This window comes from Colossoma macropomum, unplaced genomic scaffold (assembly GCF_904425465.1).
Source record: "Colossoma macropomum unplaced genomic scaffold, Colossoma_macropomum, whole genome shotgun sequence".
NCBI lineage: Eukaryota > Metazoa > Chordata > Actinopteri > Characiformes > Serrasalmidae > Colossoma > Colossoma macropomum.
Genome location: NW_023494803.1, coordinates 37339765 through 37361671, shown reverse-complemented (window position 1 = coordinate 37361671; position 21907 = coordinate 37339765). Strand labels below are relative to the sequence as shown.

Genomic DNA, 21907 nt, shown 5'->3' with positions numbered 1-21907 from the left:
GGAGCGCCAGCTGGTGGAGAAATTGCAAAAAAACACATTCAGTTTTGTTTATCTAACTGAGATGCAGACCTAGAAACAGTAGCTGGGAGAATTTTTGACTCAACTAAGAAGTTTGAGGTGGGTGAACTCTGGTGTCCTCAAGCTGAATCAACTCAAGAAAAGATGTAATCAGTTACTGTATCATTTTAAGTTGAACAGACTTCTCATTTTTCACAGTGTTGATCTCTTGCTTAAGACATCCTCAGGTGACTGTGGTTTAGTGAGTAGATGTTAAATTTCCTCCTTTTAGTAAATCTGTATTTTGTGAAGTCTCTATATTCCCCCAGCCTCTGTTCTCTCACCAAGAATAAAGCCGAGCGTTTCTCACGCCAGGCGCAAGCAGTCATTTTTCTCAGCTACACACCCTGCATTAGAGCGACCCTATATTTCCCGGCGGTAAGATGACTTTGCTAGGTAAATAATCTGTCATAACAATTGCCGAGTGCTCTCGGAAAGAGCCCTGTTTCATTTTTAATGAATAACAAAGAGACTCGGCTGGCCCTGGGGGCTAATCAGAAGTGCGAGGGTCTTACATCTGCGGATCTGCAGCTTTACTGTGCAATATTAGCTTTCTCTAAACTCCTGACAGCAGAGTAGCGGCCCTCGTGTCAGGAACAAATCCCCGCCGCTGCATGACTGACTCTCGCGCCGTTTTAACAAGCCTGATTATACAGCCAGACGCAATCACTGCCTTTCGGAGCACGTGGCACCTTTTTTTGCGGTCCACTGCTGAAGGAATGTCTCTGTTGAAGTAGCTCAGGTGTGTTTATCTCCAGTGTCCGCATGATAAAGTGCAGTCCTGGGTTTGATGCGGAGGGCCGGCTGCAGATACAGGCCGCGGCCAGACCACACTATCAGCCAGAGCCTGCGGCCAAAAACTTCATACAAATGGGGCGAAGTGGAGGTCGTACTCCAGGGACAAAAGCAATGAGGACCCGGGGAAGTGAGATGAGTAGTCAGAGTGTTTATAGGCATTTGGAGAAGCTCTAATAAGAGATGAAGGTCCAGCCACTGCAGTGGTGTGAGTGGATCTGTTTGGAGCTGACAGACTTTATTTCTGTATTTCTTTAATGTTCGTCTCTCACTTTCTCATTTTCTCTGTCTTTTTTCTTATTTGTTTGTTCTTTCTTGCTAGTTTTCCTTCTTTGCTGTTTCTCTTCTTCTTCTTCTTCTTCTTCTCTCTCTATATGTCCGTCTCTCACTCCCATTCTCTCTGTCTCTCTCTCCATCTTCCTGTTTTGCTTTGCTTTCTTTCTCTCACTTTCCTTCTCTGTCTCACTCTCTCTATCCTTCCTCTCTTTCTCCCTCCCTCTCCCATTCTCTTTCTCTGTGTCTTACTCCCCCCTCTTTCCCTTTCTCCTCCCTCTCTCCCAGTCTCCATCTCTGAATCTCTATCTCCCGTTCTCTCCTTTTTCTCTTTCTTTCTCTCTCTCTTTTTTCTTTTTCTTTCTCTCTCCCTTTTTTCTCTTTCTTTCTGTCTCTTTCTTTCTCTCTCTCCTCCCTGTCTCCCATTCCCTTTTGCTCTCTCCTCCCTCTTTCCCATCATCTCTCTCATCCTCTCTCTTCTCTCTTCCCTCTCTCTTCCTCTGTCTTCCATTCTTTATCTCTCTCTCCATCTCCCTCTCTCCCATTCTCCCTTTCTCAATCTCTCTCTCATTCCCTCTCTCCCTCTCCCTCTCTCTCTCTCTCTCTCTCTCTCTCTCTCTCTCCCTGTTCTCTCTCTCACTCTCTCTCTCTCTCTCTCTTTCTCTATCTCCCCAGCCTCTCTCTTTCTCTCTCTTTCTCTCCCTCTCTCTCTCTTGTTTTCTCTCTGTATCAAATCAAATCAAATATGCTTTATTGCCATGATAGGATATGAGACCTATGTTGCCAAAGCTGTACAATATATGTTCAATTGAATTATCATTAAAGTATACATGAATTATAAAAAGTTCATAAGGATAAATAATTAAAACAAAGCTATAAATTATAATATTATATAATTATATTATGGAATTATGAATACGGTAATACATATAAGCGTTAAATTAATATGGACATGCAAAAAAACCCCAATAAAATAATACTAATACTACTAACAATAATAACAATAATAAAAATAAAAAATAACAGACAGTACAACTGTATCTCTCTCATCATCTCAGTCTGTCTCTGTGTCTCTCTCTCTTTCTCTTTCTCTCTCGGACCATTTTGTCGCCTCACCTTTGTTTCTCATGCTCGTCAGGAAGTGCAGAGAGTGACTCTCACCAGGACATGAAAGCTCACTCTTCACGTATTAAAGCTCTCAGCACTGCCACTGTTCTCTAGCGGCGCTCAGACCCACAGAGGCTTTAGCATTCAAAGCTGTGACTTTACTACAAAAGTGAACAAACAAACAAACAATAAAGACTCACAGAAAGTCTCTCAGCAGTCAAACTTCTTCGATTTACAAGGCAAAATCAGTTAATTAATCTGCCAGTCAAATCAGTGGGATCAGAGCCAGGAGACTGTGAAGGATATCAGCGGTGCGTTTTTGAGTCCTGTGGATGCTGTGCACTGCGCAGAAGAGCCGGTCCTCGGGGGTAATGACACTTCAGGCCCGGGTCAGGAATGAATGGGCTGCAGATGGGTTTCAGAAATTGCAGTCTCAAATAGCACTTGATGACATCCTTTAGTAGAATCAATGAGAGTTTGTATACACTGCAGTGAGGGGACTGTCAATGGCCAGTTCTGTTCTACAGAGGAACAGTTACAAGTCAAATCAATAGGGAAAAACTGTTTTGCGCGCCGAGTCGTATGAGCCACAGACGTGTGTTTTCCATAACTGATTTTTGTCCTCTCTGTTTTAGGTACCGAAAATCCACTGGGATCTTTCAACCAAGCGTGTTCTGACCATGGACTTTGAGGAGGGAGGGCAGGTCAACGATCGAGAGTACATGAGAACGCACGGCATAGACGTCAATGAGGTGAGAGAGCGCGTCTCGGGTCTCTATAAGCAGTTATAACTGCCTTGCGCAGCTGATCTACTTTCTCTGTCGCCCAGTCGATCTCTCTCTGTCGCTAATCATTTAAAAGTGCCCATGAATGTTAATGAATCAGTCGTGTTTTTATGTATTCTCAAAGCATTGGCGGTTTCTCTCTCCCAGACTGCCCAAACAGACGTTCGCTTGACGTATCGCCAGTCTTAATCCCATTCTGTTTTTTCTTCTTGCTCTCAGATGAAAACTGAATTAAAAGAGTCTCCTTTTCGTATTAATATTGCAGGACATTTTTTTTTTTCCAGTGATGGATGTTTTTCGTCCATGGTCTGTTCCGCTCTGCCGCCTCTCTCAGCGCAGGGCTCGGCCCCAGAGTGAGTGCAGTTTAATTGCCTAAGGTGAACTCGTTACACAGTGACTCTACTCAGTTTTTGTACATTTTTGGATGGTCACAAAAGTGACTAAAGCTTTTTGATAATCACATAAGCTGCTTGCTAACTATAGATGTGATAGTGTTATACAAGGGGAAATTATGGGTACCTGCTAAAAAAAGTTATTTTAATTACTTAAAAGCCTTATGTGGGCAGATAAGTGTATAAAATAATTCTAATAGGAGTTTTCTCCATTTCATAATTACATAAATTACATTTTTCCATTAAATAATTACAATTAATTAGTAGCTAGCTGTAAATAAATAAATAAATAAATATTAGATGAACAGAGCTCCGTTGATTCTATCATAAAATTAATATCCATAATACCTAATATTTCAGAAGTGAGAATCACAACTCATGGTTGGTAAATTGTTGTTGACAAAATACACAAAATATTTCATACAACATCTAAAAGTACCTTTTGTTGTCTAATTTAGAGTATGTGCATCTCAACTGCACCCAGAACACATTGTCATTCTAATTTTCTGAATGGAAATGTAGAGTCATAGACTGAGAGGCAAAGCTTATTCTGAAGTTGGCTTCACTAAAATGTTACTAGAATACTGAGTACATTATTATATACATTATATACATTGTAAAAATGCAGCTTTTAAACTTACTTTTTAAGGTTTAAATAATGCAGATTTGTTTTTGTAATTTTCCAGTATTTGTACATACATAGTTAATACAGCTGCACATTGCACACATTAAAGGTAGTCAAACCAGTTCAAGTTAGGCATGAAATCTCAGTATTATTAGTGTGTGTAGAGTCACTCTGAACTGAGGTTTTTGTTTATTTGTTTTTATGTTGTAGTTTTGTATTTCTAACTTTCTTTTCTCAGACTGGAATACTTTCACCACCAAGCCTGTAATAGTTACACACTCCAGTTGAACATACAGCTGGTTTAATCATGTTCTGATGAAAGGCTGGTAGCTCTAATGCTGGCATTGCAGATCTTACACATGATTTTTGAGTTTTTCATCTTCGCTTTAAAGTAGTTCCACACTGCGGAAATTTAATCAACTGTTAACTTCTGAAAATTTGCCTCACTTAAACAATTTGTAGATAATGTCTCTTTGTATCATTTAAAAGAATAGAATAAATAACAGTGCTGTAAAACAGCCTTGATTATACAAAAAAAAATGTTCCACTTACCCCAGCTGTAGTCAGTCAGACGTATTTGGTGTCCAAATTGTGCCTCTTCAGTTTAGCACCGGCGCTTTGAGGGTAAAGTTGCAAACAATCACTAAAAGTCAATAGTCACCCAAATGTTTTCCATAAATACATCTGCAAAACTTCTCAACAGCCTCCATGTCTTCATTGAGGTTGCACAGACTTGCTGATGTGGTTTAGGACAGTATAATTTACCATAAATTATGACAGTGAACGAAACTTCACTGTGGAGCTGAGTGCTGTAGGCAGCCACTTTAGGCAACAGGTGCTGTGCCAAATTGTGACACCCTTTCAGAACCCAACTCCCCTTCACATACATGCATGTCATACATGTAGACATATAGACACTATATACATTCACAATTTTTAGAGCTTCTGTTTAGAATTTTTAATTTTGTAGTTCAAGATAAACAGTTTTTTATAAATAGAAACAGCAGAAATTGCATATGCAGCATTCAGCTACACGGTGAGGTTTCGTTAATTTTTATAATTAAGTCATAGTTGATAAAGGCTATATTTGGGTGACTATTGACTTCTAGTGTTAGCCTCGTAGCCCCGACTAAAGTAGCAAAAGTTGGACGCATGTCTTGGCTGATTGACAACATCTGGACTAAGTGAAACTTTGTGTAAGGTCCCCTTAATATAGGATTGGAATTGGGTTGAGTGCAATATAGCCAGTAATGATCCATGTATTGATCAGATCTGATACCAGTTCAGACTAAATCAGGACATCCCTGTTTAATACCATATTGTTATTACTTTCATATTGTAAACCGTACATACAGTGTACCCTGCCCTGAATACTCAAATAACAGTTTTGTCTCAGATGCCAATCCATAGTATTGAGACAGCGGTGGCCAAAACAGATGAGCTGGTGTGTGGCTGGTGTAGGGAGGACAGGAACGATAAACTGGGGAGGCAGAAACGAGGCTCATGTGGGGCCCAGAGCAGAACAGAGAACAGATGCTAATGGATTATTGATCGATAGGCTGGTGTCTGTTCACACAGGGGTATTTTGTGAGGAGATTGCCAGTGCATTATCATTTTCTTGTTATTTGATGAAGGTGGGAGTAAGCAAGAGTTATCTCTCTGTCAGATAGCTGGGGTGAAGACACAGACCCAAAAAAAAAGAAAAACACTTCACTCCCCAAACCCTGTATTCACACTTGTATGGTACTCTCACTGTTTCAAAGGGAAGAAAAGTCTAATCAGCTCCAGTCCTGCTCCTGTTCCAGCCTTATCTCCAAAACTTCACTGCTGCATTGGGGGACTGGTATCTACGAGCACAGGCAGATCTCAAAATGTGCCTTGATGCAACTGCGGAATAGACCCACAATGGGTGTGAAATTAACGTTCGACACACTTAGGATACACAAAAAGCTGGAGTAAAAACAGAAAATGAAAGTTCAGTGATGAAGAGATGGAGGTGTTAATAAATTAATTTTCCACCCAGCTTTTTACTCCAGCTAAGAACTTAGAGTTTCTGAAACAATGACATGGGCTGCACATGCACTGCAGCCACCTACATTCACATCCCTGATCTTGAGCGTTGAAATAATGTTATTCTGCAGTTAAATATTTTTTCAGCACATCACCGTCTGGCCACTGTGTCTTCCACCATTGTTAAAAGACGTCTCCCAACAACATGCCTTCGAAACATTTAAGCTCATTTACGCCTGGCTTTAAAGAGTAACTATATTTTCAGCTAAATCCTCCCCTGGCTCAACTTTGAAAAATGCTCAAAAATGGGAGGGGCATGCTGGGAGGGGCACTGCAGTGATGTACGGGTTTGGAGGTGGGGATGCGAGGGAAACCGGGTGGGCTGGGCTGCTGTGTTTTAGAGATAGTGTACGTTGGCTACCAATCAAATGGCACTTTTGCGACTGAGAGGTCTTATAAGGTTGACGATTTTTCTCCACTACCATCCCATCTTTGACGAGGGAAGGTGTTTCTGATCAGGCATTGCGTCTTGAGCCTTAACAGTATGAGCCACTGAGTCAAGCCACCAAAGAGTTAACATAGTGGCAGAAAATGATTAGCAGCGAGCGACAGAGGCGTCCGAACGGTAGAACATTCCCTAAAACTGTGATAGCTAGCTTCTGATTATCTGCACAGCATGTCCATATTCAATATATCCTGAGTCCTGATTTCTTAGATGCGCTGAATTCTGAACTAAGTTTCATTCAGTTATACATCAAGGTCGCAGACTGCATCACCGGTCATCCAGGAGTTGCTGCAGTGGCCCTAAATCTCTCCAAGCTGTTCATGGCACTTACCGGTGCTACATCCAAGTCAGTTCCCACCTCAAATTCACGTTTCCCTTCATAAGTCGAACACGGACGCGCACACTCACTGAACAGAAATCAACAGCAAGCAACACTGGAACTACGGAAAGCGGAAAAAAAGTTAGAGAAAGGCTGTACGGACGAAAGGTTGACACAGTCGGTAACAATGGCCATTTAACGTCAACCTTTCCTGAACCGTTTCGCTTTCCGTAGTTCCAGTGTTGCTTGCCGTTGATTTCTGTTTAGTGAGTCGCGCCTGAGGGTCTGAGTTGTGAAGGGAAACATGAATCGGATGCAACACCAGCAGCTTTAAGGAAACTTGCAAGAATCCTCACTTAATCTGTCCAACAGCTTTATTACAAACTAAGCTTAGATTAATTGGTTTATTTACAGTTGTTACAGACATCTGGCATATCGCAGCCTTGTGAGGTGGTGCTGGGGGTATTTAGCTCAGTGCGTGAGTGTGGTTATCTCCTCACTCTAGGCTCCTGTGCTTTCATATTTATGAGCGCAGCACAAGTAGGGTGTCATCAGGGGGCGGTTACGTTGTTTGACTGATTTGCATACTGTGACGTGTCTTCGTACTTCGGCATCTGCACCTATGGCAGAGTTGAACCAGAGGGGCGCTGCAGAGGCAGAACTGACCATGATAAAAATGATATTTTTACAGTTTGGAAAGATGTGTTTACATTTTAAGCAAGGCTGGTGTATTAGCAGTGCATTTCAGCTGTTAATAATAAATAAGGGTGTGGAGTGACACAGCAGCCCCACCAACCCAACACACATTTTGTGCCATCATCCCTTCAAATCCATGAAGAAGAGAAGCATAACTGATTGAGCTTGTGCAGCAAAAAGTCCTCAGTAGGGCTGCCCAGTATGGACATTTAAAATGATGTACAATAAAGCTGCCATATCTCACAATGACGGTATGAGAAACGATGGATTCGGTGCCTCTAACTGGATGTGACGCAAGTTCAATCTTTTTTTTTTGGATGTGTAAACAGAAATCAAACTAATCTCTCCTTTAAGTAAATAGCAAACGCTAAAGTACAATAGCAAAATTCGCTACTGTGCAAAATAAAAAGAAAAGAAATACTTACAGCTACATCAGAACTGCAAACACAATTTTTGTGCACTGAAAGGCTGAGAAACAGCCTGTGTTACCTCATCAGCTTTTTCTGTAACAGCTACACAAATATAAATATATATTGATTTTTTTATGCAGGCACACAATAAGAAATAAATACATTTTTATTTATTTTCATTTAGTTATCAAAAATATTTATTGTGACAGTGGAAACTGCTATCTCTCACACTTAAAACACAATGCTGGGTGTGAGAAGAATTCAAGTGTCTGATACATTTTTACAGGCGTGTAGTTCAGGATGGAGGAGTTTGTGGAGTAGCGGAGAAGCACTCATTAGGCTTCTAAAGTTTAGGCTGGCTGGTATGAGGTAATTTAATCTGTTCTGTCATTGCAGCTCTAAATGATGTGTTTATCACGGAAACTCATATTGTGATACAGATAAAAATATTATTTATCATGCGGCCCTAGTCCTCAGTATCAAATCTAATTTGTGTCTGCTAAATCTGTTGCATTTTGTCAATTATCACAGACAATCATTTTAATGTTTCCATATTAAAAGAACAAAAAACCTGTTGCCGAATTTCACGAATAAACATTCTAAATTCATGACTATATAGTGTGAATTAGAAACTACAGCCTATAACAATACAGATGTTAGGATAAGGCAAGCTGGGAGATCTCTTAAGAAACATGTTCTTATGAAGTTTTATCCAATTTTATATCACTGAAACAACGCTGGTAAAACACAATTCTGGTTGCCTCCAGTTTCCCTTTAGCTTTGCCGTAGTTTTTCTGGTATTCATGGTGATCAGGCAGATTATACTGATAACGAATTACCACTAATTCATCCTGCTTGAAAATTAGTCACACTTAATTGTCTCAGATCTTAAAAAAAACAATTTTCTGTAAGACAAAGACGACTTGAGTAAACACATTTTTAAACACGTTTTTAAATGATAATGATGTTCTGTGGAGTGCTAAGTTGAAAGTTGAACTTTTTGGAAGATAGAGGTTCTGTTACATCTAGTGTGAAGCTAACACAGCATTCCACAATATGAACATCATATGAAGGGTAAAACATGGTGGTGGTAGTGTGAGGATCTGGGGAGGCTTTACTGCTTCAGGGCCTTGACGACCCTCTGTAACTGTCCAGTCATTGGTCCCTGATGCTGTGGCAGGACTATAAACAGCAGTGCATGCATGAAAGCCCCCCAGTGTGACTAAATTAAAGTAGTTCTCCAAAGAACTTTCATTAAAAATTGTTTTATGTTTCCTCCTTGTGTTATATTACATTTTGTTTGAGGATCTGAAACTAAAATGTGAAATAAAATAGAGGAACTTGCATAAATGGGCAAATTTTTTACTGTCTCATACCTTCAACTGAAAAATTAATAAAGGTTTTTTATAAAAGTATGCATTTGAGGGAGGTGGGGATAGAATAGGGATGTCCTGTGATCGTAACATACATGGCAACATATATGCCGAAAGACATTTTTGCTGTACAAACATTTACAGAGCGAATAGTTCAAGAGTTACAGTAATGGTTAAAGAGTTTCCTGTTCTTATCAGGAAATATGTTGAAATTATTGTCTGTGGTAATCGACTGTAAGCTACAGATTCGGAAGATAGAAACACTGGTGTATTCCTTTAAGAAATAAAGGCATAAATCAGTATTGCTCAGATTAACCACTTATCTGATCCACAGGAATCTGCATTACAAATACATGGCCTGCTGTTTTGAGTGCCTCACTTCATTAATATTAGAACTGTGCCTCACATCCCTGCAGATACAAAATCAACCCAAATCGCAAAGCTGTTTAGGTTGCAAATATAGGTTTAGGTTAAGCTGACCTGTCGTTACAGGCTCTGGCGAGGCCTTTCTGTTTATGCACTTGCATTAGGAATCAATCAGTATTTCAGTGCAGAAATACAGCTGCAGAATATGCCATTATTCTTTAGAGCATCTAATTTCATTGCTCTGTGCTGAGAGAGCGAGAGATAAAGAGGGAAAAGAAAGAGTGAGAGAGACTGAGCGAGGCGCTCGACTGGCCTCTGAAAGCCAATGCTTTTGCGCTGGCTTTTGTTACATTAATAAATGGAATCGTTTTAGCACCTGCTTTGTTTGCGTCTCACTCTGCCATTATATTTCATCGCTGGTGTTTTTGTCTCTCTGAATTAATATGCACATTTGGTGCAGGTTTGTTTTGCAAAGACTCTAAACAGCAACCTTTCCTTATCATTGTACGTGCAGGCATCAGTGCGCTTGACAGACAGGTAAATACGCACCGAGACTGGCCTCGTGAGCCACTGAGCCATGCTAAAAGGGCAATGCACACCTTTGAACGATTGGGGAGAGGAGCTGAGTGGATGGGCACATCAGACATTTATCATACTCTTCTCCCTGTCTCTTCACACGCGCGCACACTCGGAATACATTTTTCCCATCGGCGGCTAGATAGTGTGGAGACACTCCATCGTTCTAGAAGTTCTCTGAGTACTTTATGCTGCACCATTATCTGTTATGAATGCAGATGTGATGAATATGACGATAGTTTATCATTATTGTGATAATTATGCAATAATATTCTTTTCTGAATACATCATGGCAACAACTGCAATGCTAATTTCTGTTGATTTGTTCATCATGAAATTTTGACTCAGTTCAAATACCCTCAAAAGATATCTTTAAAAAATATTTTTATTTTACTTTATATATTTTAAGGTGAAAGATTTTATCACGAATCCCACATTTTCATGTCACTACTGAAATACAGACAGTTTTAGTCCATAGGAGCCTTATTTTATCCACACCCCTTCATTTTAGAGCATCCCTGTCCCTCATGGCCATACACTCTCAGAAAAAAAGGTAGTAAACTGTCACTGGGGCAGTACCCCGTTGTGTCACTGGGGTGGTACCCTCAAGTGTACATCTCAGTACCTTTAGTCAGGGAACATAACTGAACCATAATCCACTGAAATGATGTTTTCTAAGATGTACTGACTCCACACACCCCGTCTCGTCTCCAGGCTTTTTATTTTACTGTTTTAAAAACATTCGGTTATGAAAAGACACAAATATGTACTTTTTCCACTGGGAAAATCATATTAAAGGTACACAGTTGGACTTTAAAACCACTGTTGTACCTTTGATGGTACATTTACATTGTTTGTACCTTGATGAATGAAAAATGTACCTGAACAGAAGCTTTATTTCTAATAGAGCATGGTGAGCAGTTAGATCCCTTTGTAAATGTGTCCCAAATTCTGTAAATCAGTGTGGAATATTAAGAATTATCACTACTGAAACACACATTTTTTGCATTTAAGTAATTTTTTTGTGTTTCAGTGAAAAATATTGTGATTATGAGACAAAGTGACAGAGAAAGAGGGACTACTATCTATTAATATTAATCTAAGCAACTACTAGTATTACTAGTATAGTACAGCATAGTAACAGGGAGCTGATTGCATGTCAGCTCATTACACACTTAACGTGTTTTATTTATTTCTTGAATAGTTTTTTTTCTTTACAAACATTTTGTCCATTCCAACCCAGAAAAACGAAATGTTTGACATTCATTGTGTGGTGTGCAGATGCTTTCAAGTACCTTGATGCATTTTTTCTGTTATTGCCCGTCTTTAGTTCTGTTGCACAATAAGGACAAAATGCCATATTAGAGTTATGTTGCCACATATTGTGATGGTGACTCACCTTGCAATACATTACGAACACATTTGTTAACCCTTAATCTCTTAATGGACATGGCTCACATTATTTTTATTAAATTATAGGTGTTTGCTGCTTGACTCATTGGTGTTTTTTTCACAGTTCATGAAAAAATGACTATATGATTTACTTGTTTGCTTATTATTGTTATGCCTCAAACAAGTTCTCAAGGCATACCGTCCACCCACTAGCATCTAATATTCAATGATGCTTACTTTAGACTACATATTTGGATTGCGACCAAAAAAAGTTGAAACAAAGGGAAAAATGCTTAGTTTGATATGTTTATTTGAATGCAATCATCTTGATCTTTTGAGATTTTAGAATTAAAGATAGACAGACAGACAGACAGACAGACGACAGACAGACAGACAGATCTATTAGAAAGGCTGCTACCCACAGCGGCGCCAGAAGGTGATAATGAATACATGATGTTGCAGGTTGTGAAGGATCTGTTTGAAAACCACTACCATAGATGAGCTGTGTTATGACTAAGCAGGAGATAAACTGATGTTGATGCTCTCTGTGTAATGTTGATGGAAGATAACTGGTGAGGAATGCTGTGTGTAGATCTTTCTGTGAGTCGTGGATTGTATAATTGTTTCAGTATCTATATGAGGGGCCCAATAAAGATTTCAGGGGGGCCAGTCAGGCTTGCCCATGCGCCATAGGCCCTAGTGCAGTTGTCCCTGCTTGCCCCCCCAGTAGTTACACCACTGTCTCAAGTCATCAAAACACCCGTCTGGAAAGTCTGTGCTCTGCTACAACATAGCAAAGTGCAAGGTTCTTCAGAATTGCAAATTCTATATTATTCAGTCTGGTTGCAGAACCTGCCATAAAACGGCAGAACGATGATCACTCTGAGCGCTCTCAAACAGCCAAGATAATCTCAGCGCAGTGCTTTTACCCAGAGCCTTAGTTATAGTGTAATCAACGGCCTTTGCTCATCAGTATCATTTATGGTTATTTAAAATGTACTTCCTCCATCTCAGTTCATTTGATAGTCGCTGCATGAAGCACTTTATTTTATTGTGTGTGTGTGGAAGCTTGTGAGTGTGAGCGCCTTTTTAAAGAAGGTTTTAGAAGTTCAGCAGAAGTGAGCATGGTATTAGCAAATGAGACACGTGCTGTTTGAATGGGCTTTTGCTTTAAGAAGGGCTCTCCGCTGGAGCAGGTTGAAAAGGGGAGCGGAGCGGCTGCTTAAAGAGACACTTTGTTTTGAAAAGGTGGAGCCGTGGGGGGTAAAGCTGAGGCTGTGAGCAGAGCGAAACAGATCAGGGGTGTTTTTTTTTGCGCCCGCAAAGGGCGTTTAAACACCCCGGCCCGCAGGCGCCGCCGAGACCGGTTTTCCTGAACATCAAAAATGCCGCTGACGGCTACGGCTTAAGCGTGAGCCAAACTGAAGACTTTACTTCAAACTGAACTTTGAATTCACATACGAATTTTGACGCATTTGTCTTTCAAAAGCAAGTTTCAAATAAAACTAGAGACATACATGCTGATGTACAGTGTTGAGAGTTCTGAACACAATTATATGGAAAAGGCAGAAAACATTTATTTGTTTGAAAAATGAGCACAAATAAGCAGATAAATAATCCACTGTGATTTTGTCATTTAGCTTATCCATTATCCCGTGCTGCTAGCTAGGAGAGAGGAGCAGGTTAGCATTAGCTTAGCTAGCATGATAACAGCTCTGCTCGCCACAGAATATTCTGGCTAACTAAAATACAGACACGAGTTTAGATGATAAATATGAGGGATAGAAGTCGAGTAACTGGCTTTGAAGGGACAGAAAGCGAAAATAAATCTGTTCCATGCTGTTTGGTTCTTTAGCTTGACTGGTTAACTTAACGTTAGCTTAGCAAGGAGGCTACAGACCCAAACAGTGCCACACACCACAGTGCAGACTTGATTCTGACTAACTGCTGCTCTGCTGAAACAAGAATAGATGATAAAAACTGATGTCAGAGAGAGCAAAAGTTGAGTGACTGGTGTTGGAGTGACTTAAAGCCGAGACTGAATCTGTTCTGTGGTGTTTGAGACTTTAGCATTTTGGCTAAAATGATGATAGCTTAGGTAGCAGGCCGCTTGTGCCACATATTACCACAAACACTTGGTTCCAGCTAAAATGACACCCCATTAGATATTATCTGAGAGCACAAAGTGGGGTGACAGGTGTTCGAGTAAAAGCTGAACTCAAACGTCTTCTGTGGTGTGTGAGTGTAGCTCTTAGCCATCGATGACCTGCTATCATGCTTACTTTAGTTTTTCCTGACTCTGGTTGTTAGGCATCAGGAGGTGTCTAGCTTAAAAGATGTTTTATTCAACATTTGAAGTGTTTGGGGAACACCAGAAAGTTATAAAATATAAATGATATACTGTAATTATATTTTTATGGTAAATTCTTGATATTTTATCTGCTTTGAGATTTGATAACCACATTTTAAATACAAGTCATTCTGGATATTAATTTTATTATAACTTCATTCTCTGTGTTTCACAGCTTTCTCAAATATGGAATCATCTAAAGCTCTGTTCACATTTTTATCACATTTAACATTTCATCATTTTTACAGCTTTCTACAAATGAGCTGAAATCTGTGAAGTTGTAGAGTAGTAGCATCACAATGCAGCTATTGTATACATGTATCTTTACCAAAATGGTTTTATATTAATCAAAACAGTGATTCAAAACTTTTGAACACTAGTTTACACCTGTATAACCATAACTATGTGGACATGACCATATAGCCCAGCCCAAAATGTGCTGCCTGCTACACCAGCCTCATAGCTCCAGTGCAAAAGTAAAGCATACAAACATGTCTTGTAAGATTGATTACTTTTGTGGTCAGTCGAAAACTGTAAATTTGAGTTGAGCATTTTGAGCATTTTAGTTAGACATTTTATTGCACAGGGCACTAAGCGGTGTGTAAATGTGTTTTGGCAAATGTGAATATAGTTGAAGTAAGATGGTTCTATTATTTGTATCCTATGTAGATGTACAGGTTGTTTGCGTGTTCTCCAAACACACAAACCTAACCTCAACAACCTCTACAATTGATGTATTGTAGATTTTCTGTTTAATTAAATTTCAGTTAGTGGCCAAGAAATCCTAGCAAATAGGAGAAGACCCTGCGGGAAATTAGTGCTGTGAAATTTCAATCAATGTTAAATTTCATACTGGCACTGCATTGCGTGGCTCCCAAAGCCTGTGTTCAGACAAATTTTATTACAGCGAGAGGTTATCGTATCAACCAGAATGCTGTGTGTGGAGGAAAGCAAGCAGGTTTCTCTGTTTGGGTGGCAAATGAAGTCAGAGAATTTCCGATTATGGATTATAAAGTAACCACAGAAGTAGATTAAAGGCAGCCTAGTGGATACCAATGCCATTTCTGTGGACTCCATACTGTGCACTGTTCTGTGCTATGAGACATTTCAGTAAATGAAGGGCATGACAATTACCCGATACATTGAATCAGGCCTGTTAGAGCAGGAAAAGCATGAAAATATGTAATATATGCATATTGCTCTAGGATGGTGAACTGCTGAGTGATGATGAGGGCTACATTTACATTTATGGCATTTGGCAGAAGCTCTTATCCAACTCACAATTTTTAATCATGTTACAGATGTGGGCGAATATAGCATTAGGTGTCAATAAGAGTCCCAAGGACTCTTATTGGTATAATGTGGAGTGCTTGCCTGGGCTGGGAATCAAACCCCAGTCTGCTGCATGGAGACCAGTGTTATCCACTTTACTCTGCTGAGATGTGTATATATGAACAGGTGCAATACCAAGTATGGCTTTATGCCTCAGTATGTACTGTCTGTACAATATGTACAAATCCAACATCAAACTGATGTTGGATCTGCCAAGTTCAACGCACAGTCTTCACACAGGCCTGCCTACTGATTACAGCAGGCTAGTGAATCACAGGGCATAAAAGCAGCAGTGAAATAGTGGAGCTGTCAACAAGCTCAGGACAAAAGAGAAAGTGCAAGTTCAGTGGTAAAAGGTCTTTTCCACATTGTAAAAAATTACTGTTAATTCACAGCAGAGTTGCCAGGCAATTACTGTAATTAGTACTTACTGCACTCATTCTGCAATGTTTGTTAAGTTATGACATATCGTACTGTATTTTATAAATGTAGTTGTGTTTTTACAAGACCTAGACAGGGCTTATTGACAGCAGAACATTAGTTATCAACAGTATCCTATTTTCTATATCTATTATCTATATGCACACATGTTAAAAAATGAAAGCATTAAAACAGTTTTAAATTTGTAGTCAAATTGCATCTTAAATACATTTTGAAAAGTCAAAAATCCTAACAAAAGAATCGTTAGAAAGTGAATATACGCCACCGTTAGCTTGGTGCTACCACACCACTGCAAATCCCATGGAGGCTGAATCCCATAGCTGTTTTATGTTAAAATTTTCAGAGCAGTGGTAATCAGATACTTACAAAGAAAAAGGAATACTTACAAAGTAAAAGTTTCTACATTAAATTTTGCTATATAATTACATATGTGACAAAAAATATGAACTCATTTGAACATATCATGCTTTATTTTATGTTGGTACAGGTTTCATTAGATATGTTTGAATGCTGTTAGATACCTAGCTAGGCTAAAGCTAATGTTTACTACTACTACACACACACATTTTCTAAACCGCTTATCCTCCTGGGTCACGGGAACTTTACTACTAGTTAAGTGTAAACTTGTTGCATTTACTCTGATTTACTATACTATATAAAAACAGCTCAGCTAAATACTTTTGGTGCCTTATTTTTTCAGTAAAGCTGATGATGCTGTATGATTATGTATACAGTATACGTTATGATGCTGTATGTATTTAGTAACACTTTTCCTGAAGGGTGTCTAGAAAACACATTCATAACATACATAAACACTATAGCATGTTCATGAATGCTTAAATCAACATTCATAAAGCATACGTTTCACATGATATTAATGTGGACTACTATGTCATTTTTCTGACAGACTTTTTTTCAAAATAAAAGTCCTAATTTTTAATTTTGAAAAATGATATTGTTTTCAGTGAAACACCTAATTTTTGGACAGCCAAAATAAAAATGACCTCCCTCACCCCTTTATTCATTAAGTGCTTTGACACTCAGGTATGTTAATTATTTGCTTTTTCTTAAGCATTTGTATTTTGCAGTTGGTTATTCTTTCTCCCTTTTACTCTGTCTCTCAGTAATTGACACAGCAGTCCATATTAATATCATGTAAAACTAATATGCTTTATGAATATTGACTTAAACATTCATGAACATGTTATGAAGTGTTTATGTAAGATGTTATGAATGTGTTATGTAGACATCCTTTAAGTAGTGTTACCTATTACTTCAATATTGTTACAATGATATTACTCTAGCCATACAATAAAGTGTTCAAAACCATGTAATCTGCCTGTACTGTAAATATTTTCCCAGAATTCAATGCCTGACACTGTATACAACTGTAAAACATATTAAGTGCTTTCACCCTAACTCAAAAACAACAGCACATAAAGAAAACACATCTGAAACAATACCAATCATTTACACCTGGCTTTAAGAGGCAATAGAAGTTCTGTGGTTGTTAAGCTGTTACTAGGTTGTTGCTATGTTATCCCAGGTGGTTGCTAAGGTGTTGCTAGCCTGTTGCAGTTAGATTTGAATTTTCTAAACATCGGTTTCTCATACAAAAAATTGTATTTGAACGAACACTGAAAATCCTACATGAGATCAGTCCCACGGGCACAAGCACTATTGCTGTATAGGCTCTGTGTTCCTACAAAGTTGTGACCCATGAAAACAGTGCAAAAAAGCATAGAGTAATAAAATAAAGAACTTTGTCAAGCCTACTTAGCTACATTATTTTGATTAATATGTTGGATAAATGTTATTACAGTTTGGTTGCTGAACCATACTAGCCTGATAAGTTTATTATTAAACTGTTTTGTCATCTTCCGGAATATCACACTCTTTTTTTTTTATAAAGGAATAAGAAATTTCTTTATAGCTATGTCTAGATTTCATTCTATTTATATTCAAGGTTATTGTTTCTAGAGAGTCGCAGTCTCTCTCTCTCTCTCTCCTCTCTCTCTCTCTCTCCCTCTCTCTCTCTCTCTCTCTCATCTCTCTCTCATTCCAAGAGAGTATATTAGTGAACTGCATGTACGATGTTAGCTGCAAATGTGACTAGAATAAGTCAGGATGATTAAAGTCAAAACAATATTGGCCATCAGAGCCAAACCAGGCCCTTGTAACCTCGACTAGCCTCACTGCATTTTCATTAGCACTGCCCTGCCTTTACAATGCAGCTCATTCACTAAAGTAAATAAAGCAAACACTGTACCCCCTGTGCATTATCAGGCCAGGAGACAGGCCCTAGCATTAGCCAATGATCAGGAGAGTTATTAGACAGCTGATGAGATAGATATGGAACCTAATAAATGATGGAGCCCTCCTCTGAAAATGGATAGAATTATTAACTGGCTGTGGCATCTCTGAGCCGCGGCGTGGGAGCTGGCGTGTAAGTAATCAAAAGATTGATGATGGCCAAAATAGACTTTTCTCTCTTCGCTTTGGCAGTGTGCTCAGAATGTTTGAGTGGGTGTTTTTTCTTTCTTTCTTCCCCTGTCCAGATAAAAGTTTTTTGTCTGATAGTTGAAGTAAAATCACAGTGATGTGTATTCACAAGATGACATGATGTTTTATGAAGTAAATGACATTGTATTGGCATAACGCTCTTTATTCTCATAACACATGCATAAGCATTGAATAACATTTAAAAAGAAATACTTGAGTTTTTATGAACAGCTTACATCAGTATTCGCAAGATGGTAAGATGTAATGAAGCAAACTGCATTGTATTAACATAAAGGCCCTTTTGACATATGACAGACCATTTGTTCAGAGACAAGATCGTGAAAGTAAGGCTTTATTTCAGTTCTACCAAAAAATAAATTGATATCCCACTGTGTGTATACCACCATCAGACTGCATGACCATTCCACGCATTCCTTTATCCTTCTCCTCCTTTTCACCTTCTCTTTCACTGTTTGTCCTTTCAACGCACGCCTCAGGGATCCAGCAGTGGGAAGAATAAATAACTCAATTTTCACGCCTCCCTCTCAGTGTCTCAGGTGCTCTTTACGGGTCTAGGTGAGACGTTTTTGCTGCAGTGTGTATCTTTCTTACCACAGTGAGGGTCTGTAAAGTGTGGAGGCTTCCTACGGCTTCCCTCCGTCTGAAGTTTTGGCGCTCAGTGTAGTGGATGCTTGCAGCGGTGTAAATCTCGCAATGAATTTATTCAGTTGTGATTTTTTTTTTATAGAACAGTTCAGTGCATCGCAAAATCTCAATTTCTATTTAATTTCATTATTTTGGCTCAGAGTTATTTACAAAAATAATATTGAATATATGAATGTAATTGGAGGAACTTTTTTACACAGTAGTGGAAAATAGACAATAAGATTTATGTTCTCGCTGCTAGACGCTAAAGAGCCAGCATTAACCATAACTAGTAGGGATGTAAAAATGTATTTCTGGGAACTTGAAAAAAACATGTCTATCATTTTAGTGCATTTTATTTCAATAAAATAATCCTTCTATGTAAACTCTGCAAGCATTACAGCACTACTCCTGTTTAATTGTTAAGTTCTAGATGGAAATAAAAGGGTGAAATTCTTGAAATACTCATCAGAAATCAGGAATTGTTTTTAAGCAGATATAGCTAAGCATTCTCTCTTAATTAGTTAGGGGCTTAAAGAGTTGTAGAGAAGGCCAAACACATTAGATTAACTGTCAGTATAACAAAGTATTACAAAGTGACAGAGGAATCAACCAATCACGTTTTGATTTCCAACAGACTGGATCAGTCGCATAAGAAAAAACATCACTCTAGAAGTAGATACATAATGAATACAAGTGTCAGCCTAATCAGTGGGATGTTAAAAATGGAAAACAGTGGCAGCAGCTCTTTACCAGCCTCTCTACTAAAAAAGTCACTGTGAAACTGATAGAAGGTCAAATATATGCTAAATTGTCTGTCATGAGCTCCAAGTAAAACATGGAGTGTCCTTCAGAAGCTTCAAATGTCTGTGTGTAATCTAGAATGGCCAAAAACATGTCCATCTTAGCGCTAACAGAATCCCATAGGGATGCTAGCAGAAGTTTTTTATCATAGAGGTGTTTTTCCTCATATTTTGACATGTATATCCTGAACTGAAGGCGTAGCTCTAATAGTCACGGTTTGCCACTGAATAACACAATATACCATATCAAATAGTATCACAGTGTATTGATAAAAGTTTGACAAAAATTGCATGAATAGCTCATAGCATTTAACCACCAAACCAGTTGGCTTCTATTTTTGAAGGGCAGGACTTTCCCTGTAAACAGACGCCATGTTGAGCGTTATAAAATTTCACATTCATTTTCTATCCAGTGACCTGTCTCCTCCTCCTTTATAATGCCTCTGGCTTGACATAACATATTAGCCGGTGGTTAGAGCTTTAGATTGGGTTGCTCTAAAGCACAGCTTTTGTTTTTAATTTTAAAATAAACTTTTATAATGTCCAAAGCACAAACCAAAAATGGAACACTAACATATAAGACATGTAAGACACATTCTCAGGCATGCCTTATTTTGGCTGTATTAAAAAGTGTTTTGAATTGAGATCAATTCAATTGTATTGAACCAAATCCTGAATATTTATTTATTGTTGCACCCCTATTAACTAGCATATCTCTCACCTATCTTTTCTGGCACTCTGGCATTGAATATCATCATAATTTGTCAAACGATTAAAATAATTGCTTGCAATTAATCATATTATTTTGTGTAGCTAAGCATGATTAGTTAATCATCTTATTTTTTTCAATTTAAAAAGCAGTGCGTTCTGTTGTAGCTACATGATTGGACAAAATAAGCCTCATTAAAATCTATCTGAGAGAAGCTCAGATTACAACACACGCAGAGGGGGCGTGACTTCATTTGCTTCTCATCACGCCGTTACTCCACTATGTCTTTACATAGAAGATAGTTGTTTGCTGCTATATTAATGTTTAAAATGCCGTATAAAACCTTTAACAGCTGTTTAAAAGCTGTATTTGAATGAGAGGTCTACAGTCACAGATCCTACCATAGCAGCATTCAGCCTGCTCTACTACAGATGCTTGGAAGAGTCAAACTAGGAAAATGCATGAATGACCTTATAATGTTAGAATAATACGATTCATTAATAATGCATTAACTTTGACAGCCCAATTACAATTGATTCTAATGTTGATTCACCACTTTTAAATTCGCTTTTATACCCCTAGCTGACCCCTTTCGCTTTGCCCTTCAGCTTGCAACTTCCTTTAAACAGGCTACACTAGAACAGCTCCCTTTGATTTGCTACAGGCTTCCTTGTAACTGTAAATGTCCCTCTAATGAACCCCAGTACATTAGATGTTTACTAATGACCCGAGTAAAAGCTGGTGCTTTACCTCAGTTTGCAAAGCTTTATTTGCCATTTAATGTGGAGGTGATATAAAAGGCTGCATCCCATCTTCAGTCTGACTTCGTGGATCCTCATGGCAGTACATCAGTGTGCCTGTTAATGTGTATATGATTATTATGGGGTGAGTAATAAGGTGGTTAGAGGTCCAGCTGTCACACAAGAGAGATGCCTGTTACAGTCCAGTGCAGTCCCACCCTATCAGCTTGTACAGCTCTGACTGAGTGACACTGCTTAGTTGCTCCTGTTAAAGCTCACTGAAACCATTTGGCCTATCAAATTATTATTAACCCTTAACACTGCGGTTATTACCAGTGATAACAAAAGCATGTTGCAATTCAGTATTAATTATTTCTAACTCGTAGCTCAAATATACAGATTCTAGACATCCAGTCCACGGCACATTTGTGTTTGTAAGTAGGAGAATTTTTTGGTTTGAATGATTAAGTTACTGTTGTAGGTACAGTTTATACTGTCCTTTACATGCCTTGTTTCAAATCAAAACAAACAGACAACGTCAGAAGTGCAGACAGAGCAACATTGGAATGCAAATGTAATTCATTGTATAACATATTGGGTAACGAAACGTAATTACGTAATAACATTTGATTAGTATTTCAAAGCAAAAGGCTAAAATTACTACTAGCAGAAAAAAAAGGCATCAAATCTGCATAATTGCTACA

General features: G+C 38.6%; 1 protein-coding gene across 1 annotated transcript in view; it reads left to right on the top strand.

Moving 5' to 3' along the window:
• adck1 (aarF domain containing kinase 1) overlaps window positions 1-21907 on the top strand; it is a 222125-nt gene that overhangs the window by 127022 nt on the left and 73196 nt on the right. The window contains exon 7 of the mRNA XM_036593171.1: window positions 2868-2984. Coding sequence (XP_036449064.1) covers window positions 2868-2984 — 117 coding nt within the window. The remainder of the gene's footprint in view (window positions 1-2867; window positions 2985-21907) is intronic.